Source organism: Bufo gargarizans, chromosome 4 (genome assembly GCF_014858855.1).
Source record: "Bufo gargarizans isolate SCDJY-AF-19 chromosome 4, ASM1485885v1, whole genome shotgun sequence".
In the NCBI taxonomy this organism is placed as follows: domain Eukaryota; kingdom Metazoa; phylum Chordata; class Amphibia; order Anura; family Bufonidae; genus Bufo; species Bufo gargarizans.
In genome coordinates this window covers 350,931,863-350,956,043 of record NC_058083.1, presented here as the reverse complement: position 1 = coordinate 350,956,043, position 24,181 = coordinate 350,931,863, and the positions used below count along the sequence as shown (strand labels likewise).

The 24,181-nt window shown below is 42.4% G+C and overlaps 1 protein-coding gene and 1 long non-coding RNA gene across 2 annotated transcripts in view; one reads left to right on the top strand and one right to left on the bottom strand.

The window, feature by feature from the left end:
* NUP133 (nucleoporin 133) overlaps window positions 1-22,293 on the top strand; it is a 279,976-nt gene extending 257,683 nt beyond the window's left edge. The window contains exons 24-26 of the mRNA XM_044292116.1: window positions 401-465; window positions 11,709-11,797; window positions 21,816-22,293. Of these exons, the coding sequence (XP_044148051.1) occupies window positions 401-465; window positions 11,709-11,797; window positions 21,816-21,952 (291 nt within the window). The 3' untranslated portion in view covers window positions 21,953-22,293. The remainder of the gene's footprint in view (window positions 1-400; window positions 466-11,708; window positions 11,798-21,815) is intronic.
* Window positions 11,346-22,637, bottom strand: LOC122936100. Its single transcript, XR_006388879.1, has 3 exons — window positions 22,480-22,637; window positions 21,334-21,597; window positions 11,346-11,626 (listed from the first exon to the last, which is right to left on the bottom strand). It is a non-coding gene; the product is annotated as an uncharacterized LOC122936100 (long non-coding RNA).
* Between the last annotated feature and the right edge of the window lie 1,544 nt (window positions 22,638-24,181).

Genomic DNA, 24,181 nt, shown 5'->3' with positions numbered 1-24,181 from the left:
GTATCGGTGCCTTCTCAAATAGCTGATTGGCGGGGGTCCCGGGTGTCCGACCCACACCGATCAGATACTAGTCACCTATCCAGAGGATAGGTCATCAGTATTAAAGTCTTTAAAACCCTTTTTACAGAGGCTCTGTCTGCACGATCAACCCTGCAGCTATTTAGCATACAGACAAAAGAAAAGTATAGTTTTACTAAGCATGATGAGCCCTACCAGGAAGTATGCCTGGTTTAATAGGGTTGATCATGCTGACAGAACCTCTTTAAAGACAGATTAAACTTTTTGACTCCTCATTTTTTACTCCACTCCTGGTCTTTGCTTCAAAAACTGCATGAACAACTTGAATGTGTGGAAACGCCCTTAGTTTGAGAAACTAATTTTATTTTATTTTTTTATTAAGGAAGAGGAGGTGGATATTGAAGAGCTAAAGCTGGATATACTTTGCAAAGCTATAAGGAGAGACCTGTGAGTATCAAATGTGTCTGTATTCCTTTTTATCACAACCATAAGTATCGCACAAACCATTGTTCTTCTGTTCAGTCCTTGGCTACATTTGCTGACCAATTGTTCTACGGAGTGAAAACCTTCATGGGGATTTTCATACCTGTTTTTGGTTACAGTCATACCGGACACAGCCAAATGATAGCTGGAGTACTTTGTACAGAGCCTCAACGGAACATAATTATGCAGTATGCTATTATTCTACACAAAGGGGTTCCTTATCATTTCCCCAACATCATAAAACTGACACTAAAAAGTTGCAAAACTTGTGACCATTTTTTTAACCCCTTCCTGCCCAACATCATATGTGTATGGCACAGGGCAAGTCTTTAAAGATGATGCCTGCTCAGCAAACACCCAGGGCTAATGTATGCAATCGATTATAACGTAAACCGCATACATTTAACTCATCAGGTGCTGTGGTTAACATGCATCTGGGAGCACAAGGATCGGGGAAGCCTCGGTCCTCTTGAATGATCCAAGACTGCCACACATTGGTTCCTATGGAGACCCTGTCTGTGGCAGGGCTCCATAGTAACATAGAGGGAGACTTTTCAAGACCAGCGCTTTTTGCACCAGTCTTGATATCCAATGCGCTTAATTTGTGACGAGGCGCATGCCTCATCATAAATTAGGCACATCTTCTCTTCCTGCATTCCACGCGCCTAAACAGAAGTCTACGACGGCTCAGAGAGCTGCCATAGAATTTTGGCTTCATTTGCACCAGAAAACTGGCATAAATGATTATCAATTTGTCTGTGTGGCTGACCATGCCCCTCCCTGCTCTTGTCATGCAACTATTTAAAAAAAAAAAAAGTTGAAAACACAGAGTTTGTGACTTTCTAACACCACTTTTCAGGCGCAAGGGAGAAAATAAATCTCCCTATAATGTAATTCTCATAGACTCAATGCTAATGATTTTTAAAGGGCTTCTGTCACCCCCCAAAGGTCATATTTTTTTTTTTTTTTAGGCAGGCGCTCTGAGAGAAGGACGGTCACTTCCTCAGTGCACCTGCGCTGGTGACGTCATCGGTGCAGGTGCACTGAGGGAGTGCTGAGGAAGCGAGCGTCCTTATCTCACAGTGCCTGCGTCGAATGAAGACACGTCGGGCGCGAGATTTGAAATGCTGACAGGGCCAGCCGGAGGAGGCTCGCTGGCCCTGTCAATCAACAGGAGGAGGGGGCGTTTTTTTTAAAGGCGGATGCGGCGGCTACCAGCAAATAACCGCCCTACTTGCTGGTAGCGAGGTAATTAACATATTATAAAAGTGCATTTTTTTAAAGAAACTAAGCCACAGAAAAAGGTAAGAGCACTATATATTGAATAATCGCACTATAAGGATTTTAATTAGCCTAAAAATGAAAAATGACTTTTGAGGGGTGACAGAAGCCCTTTAATGAATTCTTGCTTTCCCTGCCCACCTGCTGATGATTGACAGTCTTCTACCTAGTTTTCTCCCTTTCTCTCTAGGAGACAACTGCCAATCATCAGCAGATGGATGAGAGTGCAGGAGATTATGAATAACCATGACTCTTCTCTGGTAGATTTGACTCTTAAAGGTCTGTGCTGCAATGGTTATGATGCTGGTTCTCATCAACCACTTACTTTTAGCTCATGAGTGACTCACCGCTGAAATCAGCATTTCTGTCACTATTTTATGCTGCCCTCAGTGAGGTCAGCATATAGTTGATGACAGGTTCCCTTTAAAGTCAAATATTAGCCAAGGAATAAAAATGGGCACTATAACAGACCCTAATCAAAGCCTACTCAGTATACAATGAATATACCTACGCAGAAAAAACAGACTAAACAGGTTGCAAATCTAAAAATACTTTATTAAATGCACGATATGATATAGAGACATGATACATCAAATGTAAAGTGTGGTCTACTCCTGAGGAGATAATATCAAAATACATATATGATGGAAATGATTATAAAGATTCTGTATTCCAGTAGAAAACCATGATTGATGAAATAATAAATTGATTCATATGAATTTATATATAAAAGAGCATAAATACATAGTCCCCAACATACCCGTGTATACTCGAGTATAAGCCGACCCGAATATAAGCCGAGGCCCCTAATCTTACCCCCCAAAAATGGTAATAGATACCGTACCAATAAAATTACATTAATTGAGGCAGTAGGTTAAAGGTTTTTGAATATTTATTTCAAAGAAAAACAATATGGTATCAACAATAACTTTAACAGTACAAAAACCAACTAAAGCGAATATTCGATTTTTTTTTTGCGAATTTTCGCAATCAAGACCTAGACTCGAGTATAAGACAAGGGGGCTTTTTGAGCACAAAAATATGTGCCAAAAAACTCGTCTTATACTCGAGTATATACGGTAATTATAATGTTAAAGTGCATGTCCAAATATATCAACAAGTCGTTCCCTCATATATAATAGCAATCAAGTACTATATACCCATTATAGGGAAAAAAAAATATGAGGGGAGCAACAGGGGTCCTATGAATATAAAATCCCACAAAAGAGCCGTGATTGGTAAAGTAAATTAAACCATATGAATTCATACATAGGAGAGCATAAATGTAGAATCCCTAACATGATAATGATGTTAAAGAGCATGTGCAAATATATTTGAGTTGTTTCCTCATATAGCGTAACACACAAGTATCACATACCCATTGTAGGGAGATTCACCTCAGGAGAGCCGCACACCCAATGCACGTCTCAGCCATGCCTTCCTCTCGGGGCGCATATGGCAATAAAAAAAACAATAGCAATTTTTTTTGTTTGGTTATGTTTTTAGTATTAAAACGCAAGTATAACTATAAATACATAGTATCGTAATTGTACTGACCCAGGTCAGTTTTACTGCATAGGGAAATCGGTAAAAACAAAACCCATAAAGCTGTGGCAGAATTCATTTATTTATTTTGTTTTTTCAGTTCCACCCTGTTTGGAATTTTTTTCAAGCCCCCTACAATATCTTATGCAATATTAAATTGTGCCATTAGAAAGTACAAATTGTCCTGCAAAAAAAGTGCTGTGTGAATGCAAAAATAAAAAAGTTTTGGTCCTGGAAAGGCACAGGGTGGAAAACGCAAAAACAAAAAACTCCTACTGGGGTGAAAGGGTTAAATTCCATTTGCACAACAATATTTGTACAAATAGCATTTATATGCCATTCTTTACACGTTACGACAAGGTGGTGTGGGCATGGACATCAGCCCTAGGCAGAATTATCATTTATGGCAGTTTCCTACAATAGATTTCATTTTGGGCTCACAGACCGCAAGAGGATGATCTTAATTTATGATGAGACGTGTGCCTTTTTATAAATTAAGCTTGTACCCTGTTGGCCCAGTGGACTTCAAGACCAAAAATCAATAATTGAACAGAACGGTGGGGTAAGGGATGCAGGCGGTGTCATGACTTCATAGCAACCACCTGTGCTGGGACACAGAAAACTCTGGCCAAAGACTGGAAGAGGTCTATGGCCGGTTTCACGGACTCAAACATGGAGCAGGACTCGGGTCATTATTTTCTTTGTCACTTTTGAGCCACTACAGGGGGCTGTATAACCACTGGGGGCAATTCAGGGGACAATATACGTACTGGGGGCACTACAAGGATGCATTAACTACTGGGACACTATAGAGAGCATTATAAATGCTGAAATCGCTATACAGGGCATTATAACTGGGGGGCACTAATACTACTAGGGCACTATAGGAGGACATTATAAATACTGCAGCAATACAAGGGGCATTATAACTACTGTTGCACTATAGAGGGGCCTTATTTCTACGTGGGGCCAAATTGCTACCTGGGGCATTTTGAGGGGTCCTATTATTACCTGGGGCATTTTGGGGGGTCTAATTACTACTGGGGCAATTTAGGGGCCCTTATTTCTACTGGGGCACTGTAGGGGGCATTATTACTGCTGGGGACAGTTTAGGGGGCCTTAGTACTAATAAGGGCACTTTCCAGCATGTCACAACAGCACCACCAGAGAGATGGACTCCTCCCCCAGGGACAGGAAACCTACAACACAAAAGGAAGTACTTCCATCACCTACATCAGTGGTTTCCTGTCCCTAGGAAGCCTGGAGTAATCTCATAGCCTGTTGGGCTGTGTATAGGGTCTGGCTCGGGGACCTGGGAAGTTAGAAATCCCTGTGGTTCAGGGTAGCTAGGTCCCCCTGTGTGTCTCCCGGTGTGGAGCTGGTTCTTTCACCCCCAGCTGCAGGTTCTTTGTACTTGCCGCCCGCTCCTCGCCGCAGCCCGCTCGTAGTGCAGGAGGGGCCGCGGCAGTTTTTTGAAAGCTCACCGTTTCAGCTGAGGTTCAAATAGATATCGCAGCGGCTGGTGGAATGAAGGAGGGGTCCGGTGCTCAATCGTGGCTGCTGCCATGTTTGAGGCAGGGCCGAGATCACATGAGGCTGGGGAGGAGGCGAGATGACATCAGACGCCGGCTCGCCCAGTCTCAGAGCGGCAGATTTAAAAAGGAGTTCCTTCGTATGTAGTTCTGCCTCCCTTAGGTGAACTGAACAGCCAGCATCGGTGATTCAGCTTCCAGGAGGGGGTGCTTGCCCAGACGTGGGGTGAGGTGGTGAGTGTATGTGTTTGGTTGGTGAATAATTTTTTTCCTGACCCTTGGTATGGTTACTGCTTTTTAGGAGGAGCGTTCTAGGAAATCTAAAAAAGTTAAGAGTCAAGAATGTGCCATGTACAAAGTCAGTCTTGCGGCTGACTATAGTAAACCTAATTGTGTCAGCTGCACTAATAAGGTTATTGAGCATGAAACTCCTTCACTACTACTGCAGATGCAGGACATGGTCAAGAACCAAATAGAAGCCTCTCTAAGAGGAGTTTTGCCAGCGCTTACGTCACTTTCACCTCAGCCGGCAGTTGCCCCTTCTGTCCCAGTTCTATATATGTTCTGTATATATTTGTGTATATATGATATTGCTCCAGCTATTTTTCTTACGTTTATGCAGGAGAGGAGTGGGAGGGGTCTGAAGATGATATGTCAGGCAGACCGTTGTTTCAATGTGAAGATACGAATCAGTTGGTCAAGGCAGTAAGATCAGCTATGGGTCTGGAAGAGGCTAGAGAACAGAAATCTATCCTGGACATCATGTTTGAGTGTCTTGAATTAAAGAAAAGGAAAGTTTTCCCTATTCACCGGACTGTGTCCCAACTTATTAACCGAGAATGGGAAAACTTGGATAAGAATTAGTTTATTCCTAGAGCCATAGAGAGGAAATACCCCTTTGATGACACAGAGACCAGTTCCTGGGATCATCTGCCTAAAATTGATGTGGCTATTGCCAAAATTTCTAGAAAGGGTTCTCTGCCTTTTGAAGATTTTGGGGTCTCTTAGGGAACCCATGAATAAAAAGGCAGAGGGGTTCTTTAAGAGAGCCTGGGAGTCAACGGGGGCAGCTCTTAAACCTAGCATAACAGGTACCTCAGTGGCTAGATACATGCTATTATGGATTGACCAGCTCTCTGCAGACATCCAAAATGAAGTACCTAAGGAGCAACTACTTGCCTCTCTTCCCTCAATTAGGCAGGAAGCCGCCTTTTTGGCGGATTCTTCTTCTAATACCCCGAGGCTGTCCGCTAGGGCTGGGGCCTTGACTAACTCGGCTAGGCGGGCTCTATGGGTAAAGAATTGGTCGGGGGATCTCGGCTCCAAAAATACATTTTGTGTGCCATACCATGTGAGGGCGAGTTACTTTTTGGTTCGGTCCTCACAGATTTATTAGAAAAAGCAGGGGATAAGAAGAAAGGGTTCCCTCTTCTTCAGTCCTCTAGGCAATATCGGTCCTTTTGTGTGAAGGGAAGGGGGGGGGGGGCAGGATAGCGGTAAAGGCCAGTCAGGCTTTAGATGGAGGGGTTCCTGTAAAGGTAGCGGCTTCATGTTTAACCAGCCCTCCTCCTCTAAAAAGCCCAGCCCCCATTGACGGGGTCTTGCGGGTAGGTGGCAGGTTAAGAAACTTCTTGGCAGAGTGACAGTTAATCCGTTAATTTCAAGGAGTACGTGGGTCCTAGAGACCATAAGGGATGGTCTCCGTCGCGAGTTCATCAGCCTACCACCTACCCGTTACATAGTCACAAAATGTCCACCGGGTCCCTCGTGTCTGTCTTCTCTCGAGCTGGAAAAAGGGGTTCCGGTTCCAGCTGAGGAAATAGGTCAGGGTTTCTATTCAACTCTCTTCCTTGTAAAAAAAAAAGCCGAACGGAACCTTCAGAGTCGTCATAAATCTGAAACCTCTGAATCGGTTTCTCACTTACCATCGGTTCAAGATGGAGACCCTGAAGTCAACAATAAATCTGTTAGCAAAGGACTGTTATATGGCATCTGTAGACCTAAGGAATGCCCTACCTCCATGTGCCCATCCACAAAGACTTTCAAAAGTACCTAAGATTGGCAGTTCATGTAAACTCATGCCATTCAGAATAGCCGTCGCTCCAAGGATCTTCACAAAGGTCATTGCCGAGATGGCGGCCCACATCAGAGAGGGGGACTGCATCTTCATCCCGTACTTGGACGACTTCCTGCTGGTGGCAGAGTCCAAGGAAAAGGTACAGGATTTCCTAGTGTATACACAAACAATTGTGGAAAAACTGGTTGGGTAGTTAACTGGGAAAAATCTTCTCCCCTTCCGACAAGACAGAAGGTATTTTCGGGAATCCTATTAGATTCTGAAGTGCAAAAGTCCTTTTTTCCCAGACAGAAAATTGAGAGAAAAATGTATTTTGTGCAAGAAGTTTCTTCTGCTCCCCTTATAACTATTAGGAAGGGTAGGTCTCTATTAGGTCTGTTTACCGCTGCTTTTCCTGCAGTTCCATGGGGTCAGCTGCATTCTAGGAGTTTACAATTACAACTATTAGATTCCTGGGATGGTTCTCAGTCAGACCTGGATAGGAAGATTAAGTTGTCTGCTGATGTTATCTCTTCCTTGGTTTGGTGGTTACAGGAGGAAAATGTATCCAGAGGTCTTGATTGGAACCCTCGATGTTCTGCGGTAATAAACACAGATGCTAGCCCCTTTGGGTGGGGGGCGCACATGGGGGAGATAAACTGCCAGGGGTCTTGGGATCCGGAGTCTCAGGCTAGATCTTCAAATTACAAGGAGACTCTTGCAGTTTTTAAGGCCCTTCAAACCTTAGCTACTTCTATCAGGGGTAAATATGTAAAAAATAATTCTGATAATACAACTACTGTGTCCCTGATCAACAGACAAGGAACTACCAGATGTGCAAGTCTAATGTCATTGTCTTTTCAGTTTCTCTCTCTCTGGCAGAATCTCGACTAAATGCAATATCAGCGGTTCACTTAATAGGAGACCTGAACCTGAGAGCAGACTATTTCAGCAGACACCGGATTCGTCAAGGAGAGTGGAAGTTAAATCCAGAGGTGTTCCGGAAGATCTCGGGAATGGGATTGGGACCTAGCGTATGCTTTTTCCCCTCTGGCGCTGGTCCCCAGAGTCATCAAGAAGATAAAAGAAGAAAGGGCAAAAGTGATCCTGGTGGCTCCCTTTTGGCCTCGGACAGCTTGGTTCTCCTGTCAAAGAGCCATGCCGCTGGGGGATCCCTGGGTCCTTCCGGAGCTTCCCAATCTTCTCTTACAGGGCCCAGTATGTCATCCGGAGGTGCTCAATCTCCATTTGACGGATTTAAAAGCTAAGGGATTGTCTGATGCCGTCATCTCCACATTGCAAACCAGCAGGAAAGAGGCTACGTATAAGATTTATGTCAGGATCTGGAGAAAATTTCTGTCCGCGATTAACATTGCTTCCTTTGACCCGGGAAAACCTAGCTTGGCGGACATTTTAGATTTTCTGCAGAATGGTCTGGAGAAGGGTTTGAGAGTGGCCACTCTCAAAGTTCAGGTTTCTGCCTTGGGAGCTTTGTTTGGCCAGAAGATTGACTTAAGGAATCTGATGATCCGCAGTCAAGAGACTACAGTTATCCGCACCGATACGATCGCCGTCTTGGGACCTTTCAGTGGTTTTTCAGTCCTCATGTGTAGGTCCTTTTGAGCCCTTATCTGATTTTCCCCTCAGACTGCTAGTTCAGAAGACCGCCCTCTTGGTCGAAGCAATATCTGCTCGTAGGGTAGGGGAGTTAGCAGCCTTATCTGTCAGAGAGCCCTATACTCAGATCCTAGGAGACAGAATAATCTTTAAACCGGATCCAGCATTTCTGCCTAAGGTGGTCTCCGCTTTTCATATGTCCCAAGAGGTGGTGCTGCCCTCCTTCTGTGCTAATCCCTCTTCTGAGGGAGAAAGGCGTTTTCATATATTGGATGTACGTAGATGTGTTCTGGAATACATAGACAGGACTAAGGACTTCAGGATGTCTGATAGACTCTTTATTCAGGTGTCAGGGCCAAATAAAGGGGACAAAGTAAGAGGAGACATCATCTCTAGATGGATCAGGCAGGGCATTTCTACGGCTTATGTTTCTGCAGGTTTGTCTCCTCCGGATAATCTGAAGGCCCATTCCACTCCGGCGGTGGCATCTTCCTGGGCGTAAAGGAAGAGGGGCCTCCGTTGACCAGATTTGTAGGGCGGCTACCTGGTCGTCTCCACACACATTTTTACTATAGACTGGACGTGGGTTCCTTTTCTTCCTTAGCTTTTGGCCGTAAGGTGCTTCAGGCGGTGGTCCCACTCAAATTTTCTTCTCTGGTATTCTCTCTGGGGGAGCTGTCGGTGGTGTTCACGGGGTGTGGCAAAAAAAAAAAAGTGTTAGCCTGTTGTTTTAAGTTGTATGCGTTATTTCAGATGTTAACTAACTGGAAGGCTTCCTAGATCTCTGTAATTCACTGATGTAGGGGACAGAAGTGCTTCCTTTTGTGCTCTAGGTTTCCTGTCCCTGGGGGAGGAGTCCATCTCTCTGGCGGTGCTGTTGTGACCATGAGGAAACAGAATTACCAGTGAGTAATTACCAGCTTTCTCACTATGGAGGCATTATGGGCCTCTGTTGTGGGGCGTTATTATAATTGGGCACAATATGGAGGGCACTGCTACTAATTGAGGCACTCTCAGGGAGAATCACTGTAGGGGGCACCATTATTAATGTGAGCACTCTGGTAGAGAATTGGTGGGACTTTTGGCCCAGTATTCGTATGTGGGGACTATCTGTATGGTACTATTATTTCTTCAGTGCACTATTTGGGGGCATTGTGGAGCACAGCGGGCACATTATTAGGGTTAGGCTCCAGCAGGAGGCGGGGGGGTAATGGAAAAGCGAGAAAATATTTCATATGTGACCATGGCATCTGAGCGGCTAAAGGGCGCAAGCTTCACAGGCAGGAACTGCTCCCCTGGGCAGAGATTGTGGAAGATGTTCCTTGTAAGTAATGAGCCAGAGCCCCTACTATGCTTTTAGACTTTTTATTTGTATGTTACAATTGAGGCCAGCAGGTGGCATCCCTGAATTTTAATATAGCAATTTCTGTATAGGGTAATGGAGAAAACTCCATTACTCTATACCAGGGGTACTCAACTAGTTTTATTAAAGGTACACATACCTGGGTCTGCAGTCAGGTTATTGTCAGAGCTGAATGCCAAAAGTAAAGATGAACCTATTAGTGCCCCCAGTAAGAATAATGCCCCTTTCTTTTTCTATTTTTTATTTTTGTTTTTATCATTGGCACCCCGCAATAGAAGCGATAATTAGTAACAGTCCTCACAGGAAAAATAACGGCACCGTCAGGGCCACAAATATACCGGTCTTGCTGGTGAGCTACTGGCCTGGTGGCAACCCTAGCCGCAGAACAGACATGTATTTTTGTTCCACATGCATTTCCCATTATTGGTGGATTGGATGCGGACCCCTTCATTTCAATGGGGCAACAAAAGATGCAGACAGCTCACACTGTGCTCTCTGCATCTTTTGCAGCCCCATTGAAATGAAGGGATCCACATTCAATCCACTAATAATGAGGATTGGATGTGAAACAAAAATACCATGGTGTGAATGGAGCCTTATCTTTATTTCACCATTATAGAGAGAGGCATGGGCAACATGGTAACATGCCACTGACACTGTGGAGTCCTTTCCCTTTCAGTCAATGATGCGTTCCCGCCCTGTCTGTATCCCTCAGTCCCACCCCAAACTGTGGACTTTATTTCATTCGTGGCAGTGGTGATGTCCAGCCTCCTCTCCAGCAGCACGTACGTGTCCTTAGGAGCCTGACGCTCCCTCACGTGCTTCTGCTGCAGGAGAGGAGGGACTGGGCGCGCTGAGAAAGACAGCTTCCTCCATGTGCAGGCGCCAGATGAAAGCGCTGAGAAAGACAAGTCCCAGTGTCTGCATGTGGAGGGACCAGTCTCCCTCAGCACACACCTCCACTTCCATCCAGCGCCTGCATGGGGAGGAGGTTGTGCCCCAGCTCTTTCCGACACACTGGCAGATTAGGAAGCAGCCTAAAGTGCCGCTTCCTATGGAAGGGATGGCAGGGGTCCGGACAGCTGGCATCTATACAAACTGCAATCTAATGATGTTGGGGCCAAAGAAAGTGGAAAAAAAAAAAGGACACTTTAATCGCCCCCTTTTCTCAAAATACATAAACTATATAAAAATAAACATATATGGGCATTGCCACGTGAGAAAATGGTATTAACAAAAACTACAGATAGTCCCGCAAAAAATGAGCCCTCACACTCTACATAGACATAACTATAAAAAACATTTATGGGGTCAGAATATAGCGATGAGAAGAAAAAATCATTTTTTCAAAAGCTTTTATTTTTTTCAGTATTAAAATGTAAAAATAAAACTAGTATGGTATTGCTGTAATCGCACTGACCTTAAGAATGAAGAGCACAAGTTAGTTTTACCACATAGTAAACGCTGTAAAAACAAAACCAATAAAACTATGGCAGAATTTGTTTTCCAATTCCACCCCATTTGGAATTTTCCAGCTTCCCACTACATTCTATGCAATATTAAATAGTGCCATTCAAAAGTACAATTTGTTCCTCAAAAACAAGTCCTTATAAGGCTATGTGAACGGAAAAATTGAAAATCACTGCTTCAGGAGTAATAACCACCAATTGTAGTAAATCAAATCAGATGCTATCCAGTGTTTACTGCAGATGCCTTTCATTCCTTCTGAATCTATAGAAACAAAAAAATGAACATAAATGTAGTTATTACCGTTTACTATATTGTAATTGTGTCGTTATTATCTTATTTTCAGGTGGTCAACTCTGGATGGGAAGGATGACCCAGTAGAGGCAGCTAAAGACTCCATTTTTGTTAAAGTTCTCCAGAAGTTACTAAATGAAGGTGCATAACACATATATACATATACAGTGGATATAAAAAGTCTACACACCCCTGGTAAAAAGTCAGGTTTCTGTGATGTAAAAAAATGTGACAAAGATAAATCATTTCAGAACTTTTTCCACCTTTAGGCCTTTTTCACACAACCTTTTTTCTTTTTACGTTTACAGGCCGTTTTTTCCACAAAACACTGAAAAAGCCATACGGTCGTGTGAAAGAGGCCTTAATGTGACCTATAAACTGTATCACTCAATTGAAAAATAAACTGAAATCTTTTAGGTGGAGGGAAGAAAACAAAAAAAACCTCTAAAATAATGTGGTTGCATAAGTGTGCACACCCTCTTATAACTGGGCATGTAGCTCTGTTCAAAATTAAGCAATTACATTCAAAATCATGTTAAATAGTAGTCAACATACACCTGCCATCATTTAAAGTTCCTCTGATTAACCCCAAATAAAGTTCAGCTGCTCTAGTTGGTCTTTCCTGAAATTTTCATCCCACAGCAAAAGCCATGGTCCACAGAGGGCTTCCAAAGCATCAGAGGGATCTCATTGTTAAAAGGTATCAGTCAGGAGAAGGGTGCAAAGAATTTCCAAGGCTTTAGATATACCATGGAACACAGTGAAGACAGTCATAATCAAGTGGAGGAAATATGGCACAACAGTGACATTACCAAGAACTGGACGTCCCTCCAAAATTGAGGAAAAGACGAGAAGAAAACTGGTCTGGGAGGCTACCAAGAGGCCTACAGCAACAATAAAGGAGCTGCAGGAATATCTGGGAAGTACTGGCGGTGTGGTACATGTAACAACAATCTACCGTATTCTTAATATGTCTGGGCTATGGGGTAGAGTGGCAAGACGAAAGCCTTTTCTTGCGAAGAAAAACATCCAAGCCAGGCTACATTTTGCAATCTAAAGTCTTCCAAAAGCATGTAGGAAAAGGTGTTATGGTCTGATGAAACCAAGGTTGAACTTTTTGACCATAATTCCAAAAGTTCTGTTTGGCACAAAAACAACACTGCACATCACCAAAAGAACACTATATCCACAGTGAAGCATGGTGGTGGCAGCATCATGCTTTGGGGCTGTTTTTCTTCAGATGGGACTGGGGCCTTAGTTAAGCTAGAGGGAATTATGAACAGTTCCAAATACCGATCAATATTGGCACAAAACCTTCAGCCTTCTGCTAGAAAGCTGAACATGAAGAGGAACTTCATCTTTCAGCATAACAACGACCCAAAGCATACATCCAAATCAACAAAGGAATGGATTAAAGTTTTGGAATGGCCCAGCCAGAGCCCAGACCTGAATCTGTGGGGTGATCTGAAGAGGGCTATGCACAGGAGATGCCCTTACAATCTGAAAGATTTGGAGTGTTTTTGCAAAGAAAAGTAGGCAAATCTTGCCAAGTCAAAATGTACCATGCTGATAGACTCCTACCCAAAAAGACTGAGTGCTGTAATAAAATCAAAAGGTGCTTCAACAAAGTATTAGTTTAAGGGTGTGCACACTTATGCAACCTTATTATTATTTATATATTCTTTATATTTCTTCCCTCTACCTAAAAGATTTTAGTTTGTTTTTCAATTGAGTGGTACAGTTTATAGGTCACATTAAAGGTGGAAAAAGTTCTGAAATGAGTTATCTTTGTCAATTTTTTTTTACATCACAGAAACCTGACATTTTAACAGGGGTGTGTAGACTTTTTATATCCACTGTATATCTCTAACATGGATAACAGTATATTGTACAAGAGATGTCTGAGTGCATGAGCTCTTGTATCCCCAGCTCTTTGGAATACTATCACTAATAAAGGGGATATTCGCACGACCATGTCAGTTTTGCAGACCACGGATCTGCTAAATATCACAGTGCAGACCCATTGACTTCAATGAGTCCCCGGTTCATAAGTTGCAGCCAAAGATAGGACATGTCCTAACTTTTTGCGGTATAATCTCTCTCTCTATACCTGACAATCTTTCAAGAGATGATCGCTAATGCGCTCGTTCAATGGGCAATGCAGATCTTTTTCAGGCAGTAGATCGTGGTGTCTAATCATGGTCTGTTGCTGGCAAACAGGATTCAGTATAGGGAAGAGCGATGGTATAACAGTTGCTCATCCCAGTACTGAGGAGGAGATTGCTGCATGTATAGCAGCGGTCTCTTCCACAAGCAAGCAGTTGATTACCGGTCTAAAATAGTAATTAGACTCAGATACAACCAATCAAAATGGCCATTTCACTTGTAAAACACCTGTATTGGTTGTTTATTAGTTCTTTTTTACAGTACAATGCGGTACCGTATTTTTCGTCTTATAAGGCTACTTTCAAAGTTGGGCAGTACTCCTTTGCCAACTGTACAGTGGGTGCCAGCTGTAACCCCTCGATTCTGGGTGGTAGACAAGTCGCAAAAATCCACTTGGCTTGAAAAAGGTTCTGAGAGAGAACCAAAACGTTGCTGTATGACATGTGTGAATAAATAGCACATTTTTCACTTTTCAGGAGTGCCATGGATTTTTGCAACTTTAATCGACCACTTCACTGCCTGGCACCTACACTTCTTTTCAAAGAACATTCCCACTTCAACATTTCCATGGAAACATGCCATTCAGCAGCATCCTCTCCATAACTTCATCCTTCAGCCTCAAACAGTGGTTCTCCACAGACACAGAGGGCTGTGTACTAGACAGTATTTTCACCTGCCTCTGTTCCATGACAAACCTCTCCCCTTCTTCTATCTAACCATAATTTACTTATTTCTGTTCCATTTTGTCCCGCGATTTTTCTGCGCGAGTGCAAAACATTGTCATGCGTTTTGCACTCGCGTGAGAAAAATCACGCATGTTTGGTACCCAAACCTGAACTTCTTCACAGAAGTTCAGGTCTGGGATCGGTGTTCTGTAGATTGTATTATTTTCCCTTATAACCTGGTTAAATAATAGCATTCTGAATGCAGAATACATAGTAAAATAGCGCTGGAGGGGTTAAAAAATAAAATAAAATTTAACTCGCCTTAGTCCACTTGCTCACGTAGCCGGCATCTCCTTCTGTCTTCATCTTAGCTTTGTGTAGCAGCAAGGACCTTTGGTGACGTCACTCCGGTCATCACATGATCCATCACCATGGTAAAAGAACATGTGATGACTCTGACATCACCAAAGGTCCTTGTTTCTACACAAAGCTAAGATCAAGACAGAAGGAGATGCCAGGCTGCGCGAGCTAAGGCGAGTTAAATTAGTTTATTTTTTAACCCCTCCAGCGCTATTTTACTATTCATTCAGAATGCTATTATTTTCCCTTATAACCATGTTATAAGGGAAAATAATAATGATTGGGTCTTCATCCCGATCGTCTCCTAGCAACCGAGCGTGAAAATCGCACCGCATCCGCACTTGCTTGCGGATGCTTGCGATTTTCACGCAGCCCCATTCACTTTTATGTGGCCTGCGTTACGTGAAAAAAGAATTATAGAGCATGCTGCGATTTTCACGCAACACACAAGTGATGCGTAAAAATCACCGCTCATGTGAACAGCCATATAGAAATGAATGGGTCGGTATTCAGTGCGAGTGCAATGCGCTCAACTCGCGCATCGCATCCGCGCGGAATACTCGCCCGTGTGAAAGGGGCCTTATACCTCTCTTCTACTACAGGGTTTAGAAACCTCAGGCACTCCAGCTGTTTTAAAACTAAAGTTCCCAATATGCACATTTACGTAGTTGTTCCTAAAACTCCCATAGAAGTGAATGGAGCATGTTGGGATTTTATAGTTTAACAGCTGGAGTGCCAGAAGTTTCTAAAACCCTGCTCTACCATAGCTTAACTCCATGACGCAGACCCAGCTTCAGCATTCTGTAATACCATAATTAGTTCCCTTACACATAATCAGTGTTTGATCAGGGATTTCCACCAGTGATTTTGAACAAAAACACAGAACAAGTGCCAATCTTTCCAACAAACCTTATCTCAGTGTAGGATCCACTCCTGGTTTTAGATTCTAATTACTGATGGAAATCACTGACCAAAGATTGACTGTGTGTAAGCGACTTCACTTAATTCAACCACCCCTCTCAAGCACAACAGAACTCAATAAAAAAACAGAAAGCCCTGGCACACTAATCTGATGAAAACACTGAGGCAGACTTCCAGGGTTGCTTAGCATTTGAACAATGCCTACTTTAAGGAAGACCTTATAATATACAGATGTAAGGGCTCATACGCGCGGCCATAGCTGTTTTTGCGGTCCACAAATTGCGGATCCCCAAAACACGGATTCCGGCCATGTGTGTTGTGCATATTGTGGAACAGAACGTCCTGCCATATATAGAACACTCTTATCCTTGTCCGTAAAACGGACACGTATAGGACATGTTCTATTTTTTTGCAGGTGCCGCAGAACTGACTTAGGGATGCGGACAGCACACGGTGTGACGTTCTAATTTTTTTCGGCCCCATTGAAGTGAGTAAATCTGTATCTGAACTGCAAAAAATTGCACATCGGATGAGGACAAAAACCACGGTCGTGTGCATGAGCCCTAACTATGAATTTTAAGTTTGTGCTCAATTCTGCAAAATTAGACGGCTTTGCTAATCCCATAACCTCTTTCTTACAACCCCAAACAGTTATTTATCATTTTAATGCCCTACTCTGTTCCCCAAACCACATAAGATTTTCAAGATTACAGAAAGCTTAAGGGAGTATGTCACCTGTTTTTCACCAATATAACTAAGAGCACTGCCCCATATAAGATTGCATACACATCCCAAACCTACCTGTGTGCACTTTTTGCCTTTATTCTATGTCCAGGAAAAGCACTTTTAGGGTTCATTCACACGTCCGTATGTGTTTCGTGGATCCGCAAAACACTGACAACGGCAATGTGCGTTCTGCATTTTGCGGACCGCACATCGCCGGCACTCTAGAAAATGTCGAACAAGAATAGGACATGTTCTCTCTCTTTTTTTTTTTTTTTGCGGAATGGAAGTGCGGATCCGGACAGCACATTCCGGCCCCATTGAAAATGAATGGGGGGTCCGCACTTGTTCCGCAAAGTTGCGGAACGGATGCGGACCCATTTTGCGATGTGTGAATGGACCTTTATTCTCCTGGAAAACAGCTCCCAAGTGCCCAGCTCTGCTGCTGCAACTGCTCAAAGCAAACCAGACTGAAGAGGGGAGGGCTGCTTTGGTTTCTCATATCTTGGCATTGGTAGCAGCTAGAAATATGAACCTGACCTTGTTTGAAAGCTGGCATTCCAACCTTTCAAACGATACCAGAATCATAGCATTTCCACTATATCTACTATATCAGAAAATATGGCTGTTAGAAATGGAGTCAGGATGAAAGCAGTTTCTACTTTCCCTTTCAGCTGGGCACTTGGGAGCTGTTTTCCAGCAGAATAAAAGTGTTTTTCCTGGACATACAGGCACAAAGTGCACACAGGTAGGTTTGTGATGTGTATGCAGTCTACTCTGGGGCAGTTTTCTTAGTTATATTGGTGAAAATTAGGTGAAAGACTCCCTTTAAAGCTGCAGCCTTCACAACCCCTCTACACACCCCTCATTACTGTTGAAAAGCTTTTCACTCTACCTACTTTCCATAAATCACCTCAGCACCTGTGCACTTGACACAATCACATCCCACTTCAGCCTTACTTAGGCTGGGTTCACACTTCCTACACGCTGTAAAACGCTCAACAGGCAAAAAAAACAATGATTCCCTATGGGCATGGTTCTCACCTGAGCGTTTTACAGCGCGTACGAACGCGCTGTAAAACGCCCTACGCCCCAAGAAGTACAGGAGCTTCTTTGGGGCGTATTGTCGCGCGTAACACCTCTGTTTTTTATTGTATGCCTCTGTGGTCAATAGCAAGAACGCGTGTACGACTTGCGTTTCCAAAATACAAAAACGCCTGTAAACAGCGCTTATCGAATACGCTCAGGTGTAAACCCAGCCTTACTGTGTTTATCCTTAACATATCTCTTTAACCTATCAGTAACCACTGGTGTCTTTCATTCTTTATTTAAACTTGCATTGATCACATCACCCATCCTTAAAGGGGTTGTGCCAAGTTTTTAGGTTATTCCCTATCCTCTGGATAACAAGCTGATCACTGGGGGTCCGATCACTAGGTCCCTGACTGATCACAAGAACAGGGGTCCCATTCCCCTGTTCTGATTTTATTTATTCTCTATTGGAGAGCCAGAGATAGAGTACAGCGCGCAGCTATCTTCGATGCTCCTATACAGAAGGAATGGAGCGGCAGTGCACATTTATGACCTGCCACTCCATCAGATCCCAGTTCTTGTGATCATTAGGGTTCCAGCGGTTGGACCCACAGCAATCAGCTAGTTAACTTAAAAACTTGGTACAACCCCTTTCTCCAGCTATTGCCTCATTTCACTATTCACATTTGCATCAAAACTCCGTGAACTGTCCTCCCACCTCTCATCAAGCACACTTTTTGACTAGTCATCGACTTCACTTCTCTACTGAAACTGCCCTAACCAAAGTCACTGATCTGTTAACTGCAAAACCCCACAAAATTACTCTGTGGTCCTTTTTAAAGACCTGTGCTTTGCCTTTGACACAGTCATTTACTCCTTTCAGCAACAAACTCAGCCCTTGGCATCACAGACTTTGCCTTCGCCTGGACCTCCTCATACCTTACCAACCAAATATTGCACACATACATTTGATGTGAATTTTCTGTGCACAGAAACACAGATTTCAAGGCATTTCTGCTCTAAACCCTTGTCAAAATCTGCATGTGTTATATGTGGCTTTTCATTTAAACATTAAGGTGGATTTTGTCTTGGATTTTTTTGCAGATTTGTACTTTACACTTTTCATTACAAAGGATATCCGTAGTGAAAATATGTACAAAGTATTGGCATGCTTCAGATTTAAAAATATGCACTGCAGGTTCAATATACCATGCGAAAAACTTCTGTACAGTGTAAATGAGATTTTTAAATTCTAATCTACTTAGCTGGTACCTAATTGTGCTGTGGATTTGGCGCTGAAAAGTCCACGCGGCAAATCCCATTAAATGAAAGTGGTTGTCAAGCCACTAATATTGCTGACTTTTCATCAAAAAACATGATCAATATCTGATCGGTGGGGGTCTAACAGGCTGCATTTCGTCTCAGAAGTGCAGTGTAATACAAGTACTCTCCCCATTCAACTGAATGAAGCGAGTACTTGTAATTACACTATTCCACTGGAGACGAGACGTAGTGTAAAGACCAGGAAGCGGTGCTCGCATGGAGCACCTCCTACTCATCTCACAGCTCAGTAGAGGTCCTGGGTGTCAGACCCCCAATCAGATATTGATGATTTATTCTAAGATAGGTCATCAGTATTAATGGCTGGACAACCCCTTTTAAGGTTAGTTTCACACTAGCGCCAAACCGTTTCAGCAGGCTGTTTCGGTGGAGGAACAGCCTTCCCGAGTTCACTACCTTCCCCGCTGGAATCCATTGACTAAAAAAAAGCGCTGCTTGCAGCAATATTTGTCCAGCCGATTCCCACCACTAATGCTGAAAACAGGCCGAATCCCTACTGGGTCCCATTATAGTCAATGGGGCCTGGCTGTGTTGTGGAAGTTTACGGCTGTGCCGCCTGTGACCTCCGACAGGCTGTTTATCTACCGGAACAGCCTGCCATCACTGTTTTGCGCTAGTGTGAAACTAGCCTAAACTCTTTAGGTCTGTTTCACACGAGCGGATGCCGAGCGTGACATCCGCTGCGTGAAAGAGTGCCCGATGCGGACAGCAGAAGCACGGAGCATTAACATGATTGATAATGCTCCGTGCCTCTCTGTGTTCTCTTTACTACGAAATCACAATGACAGCTTTATCTCACTGTGATTTTCGTAATAAAGAGATCACAGAGAGGCACGGAGCATTATCAATCATGTTTATGCTCTGTGCCTCTGCTGTCTGGAGCGGGTCTTGGCTGTCATTCACGGAGCGGATGTCACGCACGGCATCCACTCTTGTGAAACAGCCCTTAGTTAACCTGCGTGTCCATCAGCAATCTCCTTCCTCTTTATCCTGGAGGTAAAAAAATTTTTACCTTTCCCCCCATCTCACACACCCACCTGCAATTCACCACAGGTATCCACCACTGTTAATGGCAGCCTAGTTTCTCCAGTCTCGCAAGTCTGCTCCTTTGAGGTAACTTTTGATTCTGTCCTGTCTTGTAAACCATTCTCCTTAAAAGTCAACAAAAATACTAGTGCCGGCCTCATCATCTCCTGCCTTGACTACTTCAATATGATTTTCTGTTCCTCCCTCGTTCTTGCATGCTTGATTTCTATCCTAGGCTCTGCTGCCAGTTAAGGGTACTTCCACACTTGCGTTGCTTGATTCCGGCAGGCAGTTCAGTTGCCTGAACTGCCTGCCTGATCAGGCAAACTGTATGCAAACGGATGTCATTTTTTCTGACTGATCAGGCATTTTTCAGACTGATCAGGATCCTGATCAGTCAGAAAAATGCCTGATCAGTCAGAAAAATGCATTGCAATACCGGATCCGTTTTTCCGGTGTCATCAGGCAAAACGGATCCGTTTTTTTTTTTTTCATTTTTAAAGGTCTGCGCATGCGCAGACCGGAAGGACGGATCCGGCATTCCGGTATTTTGAATGCCGGATCCGGCACTAATACATTCCTATGGAAAAAAATGCCGGATCCGGCATTCAGGCAAGTCTTCAGTTTTTTTCGCCGGAGATAAAACCGTAGCATGCTACGGTTTTCTCTTTTGCCTGATCAGTCAAAACGACTGAACTGAAGACATCCTGATGCAAACTGAACGGATTACTCTCCATTCAGAATGCATGGGGATATGCCTGATCAGTTCTTTTCCGGTATAGAGCCCCTGTGACTGAACTCTATGCCGGAAAAGAAAAACGCAAGTGTGAAAGTACCCTTATATACCTCTTGCTCTTCACTGACTACTAACTACCTAGCAAATTCACACTTCTCCCTCCCCATATACAAACGGACATAAAATAATATTTCCAACTTACAACTTGGTTCCAAATCCATCTCCTACAAGGAGACCCACCTATCTCTTAAGCCAACTAGTCTTATATATATTGCTTTAAATGCCATCAGACCCTGGGCAGAGAGCCCCACGAACCATGGGGATCTCTTTTGGTTCCCAAAATGGTCTTATTTTTCGCTGCAGACACAACAACCAGAGTTTGTTAAAGTTTAATTGTTGGTTCTTCTTTTCCCCTTCCCTTTTTCCCTTCCTTGCCTTTCCTCCTTATCCCCCTCGCCCCTACTTTGGCCCTCTGGGTATAATCTAGGTCCAGCTAACGCATCACTACCATGTATGTGCAATTACCACATACGGTTGAATAATAGGCTACTGAATAAAGATATGCAACAAATTGCTATTCATGGGGTGACAAAAAATGGATGATCATATCAGGAACACCTGAGACTAGACATCTTCTTTACTTGAGTTTTTTTGTTCTCATACAATATATATTTTTTTTTTTATAAAAACATAAATAAAATATTAACCTAACTGCTGGGTCACATGCTGTTTGAGGTCTAGTCTCCACAGTGGAGCACATGACCCTGTCCGTGTAGAAGCTGAAATACTGGGGTCCAGAACGGTGCGGAGCAGGTGAGTATGGATTTTTCAGCAGGTATATTGGTTTGCTATGGAAAGTTACAATTTTAAAGCTGGACAACCAGTTCAAGGTGGCATCAGGAGCTTCAGGATCCATGAGTGTCCTTTACACAAATCCTGAGACACATTTTAATGACAGCCAATGAGACAATCTGTAAAGAATCAACACAATTAAATCAGCAATTCTAAATTAAAATTAAGTGTTAACTCACATGGACAACTGTATAAGTATATGCATAGCCCCATAAGTTCTTCAGCATCTGTATGTAGATTTAAAAGTGTTGTGTAGTTCCTTGATAAATAATGTACTCTATAGACATCTTATGTTTTGTCTTCCTGTATACCTGAACTAGTGCTTGTATTTCCATAGGTAAAGACCTAAAGAGTTACCTGCCAGATGTAAATGTGCTGCTTCAGTCGGGTGAACTTGACTGTTTAAAGACAGATCGGTGCTTTGAGTTTGTTCTGAAAGCAAACTATGAATATTATTTAAAACAACTTGAGTAACTGAATTGTAGATTATGCAGTTTTGTACACATTTTTGTTTTCAGTATTTAATAAAATTTCCCCTAAGTAACATTGTGTCTTTTCTATGTAAACTATAACCAGAATTTCAAGGCATTAAATGGCACATCATTAGCTTTTTATCCAATGATAGGAATGGTGAGTGAATGTAGTGACGCTGTCGCCTTCATTGTTTAAATTCCTGAACATGGCTTTATAAAGAGACCATTAATTTTATCTGTATTTTTTCTTAGTCACACAGGATGACAATCTGGCTAAGTCAACTATTTATACAAATATGTCACCTAAATATAAAAAATAAAATAAATTGAAGAACCATCTGACTAGGTTGCTGTTAAAGCACATGGATTTCTTAATGTCTAATTTTATTGTTTGTAATTTTATATCTGTATATAGATGTTAAATCGCATCGCTTTCCTCTCTCTCGTGCCCACATGTTCCGAGTTAAGGATTAGACATGGATTTAAATAACATTTAATGGGGCATTATGCAGAGGTTAAAACACTAACCTTTTAATACAGAAAGCGAAGATATGATGTCCACTTTGAAAATGCCTGCTTCCATTGATGCTGTATCTCTTAGATGTGGGCTTGGTTGTATATTTTTTTCCTTTTGCTCTGGCTAAGTGCCTGATAAAACAACTTGATCCAACAGCTGAAAAGGTCACAAGTTAAGTTAGTTGACTTGAATCCAGTTTGCAGTTTAAAAAGTCCAAATATTCCTTGCATACCCTCCGCCCCTTTGGTTGTCCACTCAGACATCCCTCCAAGCTGAACATGTTTGGAAGAATACATGTATCTAACTTATTAAGGGAACAGACTGCAGCCTTGAAGCAGACCAGTACTGAATTAAACTTTGGCTTCTCTGCTGCAGCTGTCATACTAGCAAATGTTCCTCGACGACTTTCAACTAGAGAAACACAGAACTGGACTAGAAATGATGCTTGTTATGCAGCTGTACTATGATGCTATTTATCACATCTAAAATTATATCAGATAGTGAGGTTCATGTATGATCGAAGTTCCTTTATTGCATATTCTGTGAATTAATTATATTTTTGTGTAAACTTATAGACAAGTGAAATGTTAATGAAGGAACATCCAATGTATGCTTTTTACACATCTCCACAGGCATAAATATGAAAATAAACTATAATAGAAATTGGTCAGATGAGGGTTTTTTAGGTTATATATAATTAATGTATGTTGTCAAAATATTACTTGACAATTTAAGTACACAATGATTAAAGGGTAAATTAGCCATACTGAGTGGGCAGTTTACTAATTTAACCTCTTAAGTATCCAACGATTTTTTTTTACTCGCCTTCCCAGAGCCATATCTTTTTTTATTTTTCCGTTCACATAGCAGTTATCAGGGTTTATTTGCAGGACAAGTTGTTCTTTCTAATGGCACAATTTAATATTGTGTATAGTGTAGTGGGAAGCTGGAAAAAAAAAATCAAAATGGGGATTGGAATGGGGGAAAAAAATGCAACTCTGCCATAGTTTTATGGGTTTTGTTGTTATAGCATTCTCTATGCAATAAAACTGACCTGTTAACTCCATTCTGCGGGTCAGTAAGATTTCTGCGATACCACATTTTCATAGTTTTTCTAAAAAAAAAAAAATATGAAAAATGTTTTCTTCTTTGCATCGCTATATTCTTCCCTATAAACTTTTTATAGTTATGTCTATAGAGCTGTGTAAGGGCTAATTTTTTGTTATCATTTTGGAGTGTGCATGGCTTTTTGATCACTTTTTATTCAATCATTTTTGGGAGATAAAGCGATGGAAAAAAATGGCAAATTGGCCATTTTGATTTTTTCTGCCATTATGCTATTTACTATATGGGATAAATATAGCGCAACGCTCCCAGGGAAAGATCACTCATATGATGTCGTGGTCGCAATTAACGGTATTTAAAGGGTATTTTTAAAACATTACTTGTAACATCGTTTAAAAGGCCGAAAAAAGACATCTGTCCATCTAGTTCAGCCTGTTATCCTGCAAGTTGATCCAGAGGAAGGCAAAAAAAAAAAAGAAAACTCTGTGAGGTAGAAGCCAATTTTCCTCACTTTAGGGGAAAAAATACCTTCCCTACTCCAATCAGGCAATCAGAATAACTCCCTGGATCAACGACCCATCTAGTCGCTATAGCCTGTAATAATAATGTTACGCTCCAGAAATACAGCTAGGCCCCTCTTGAACTCTT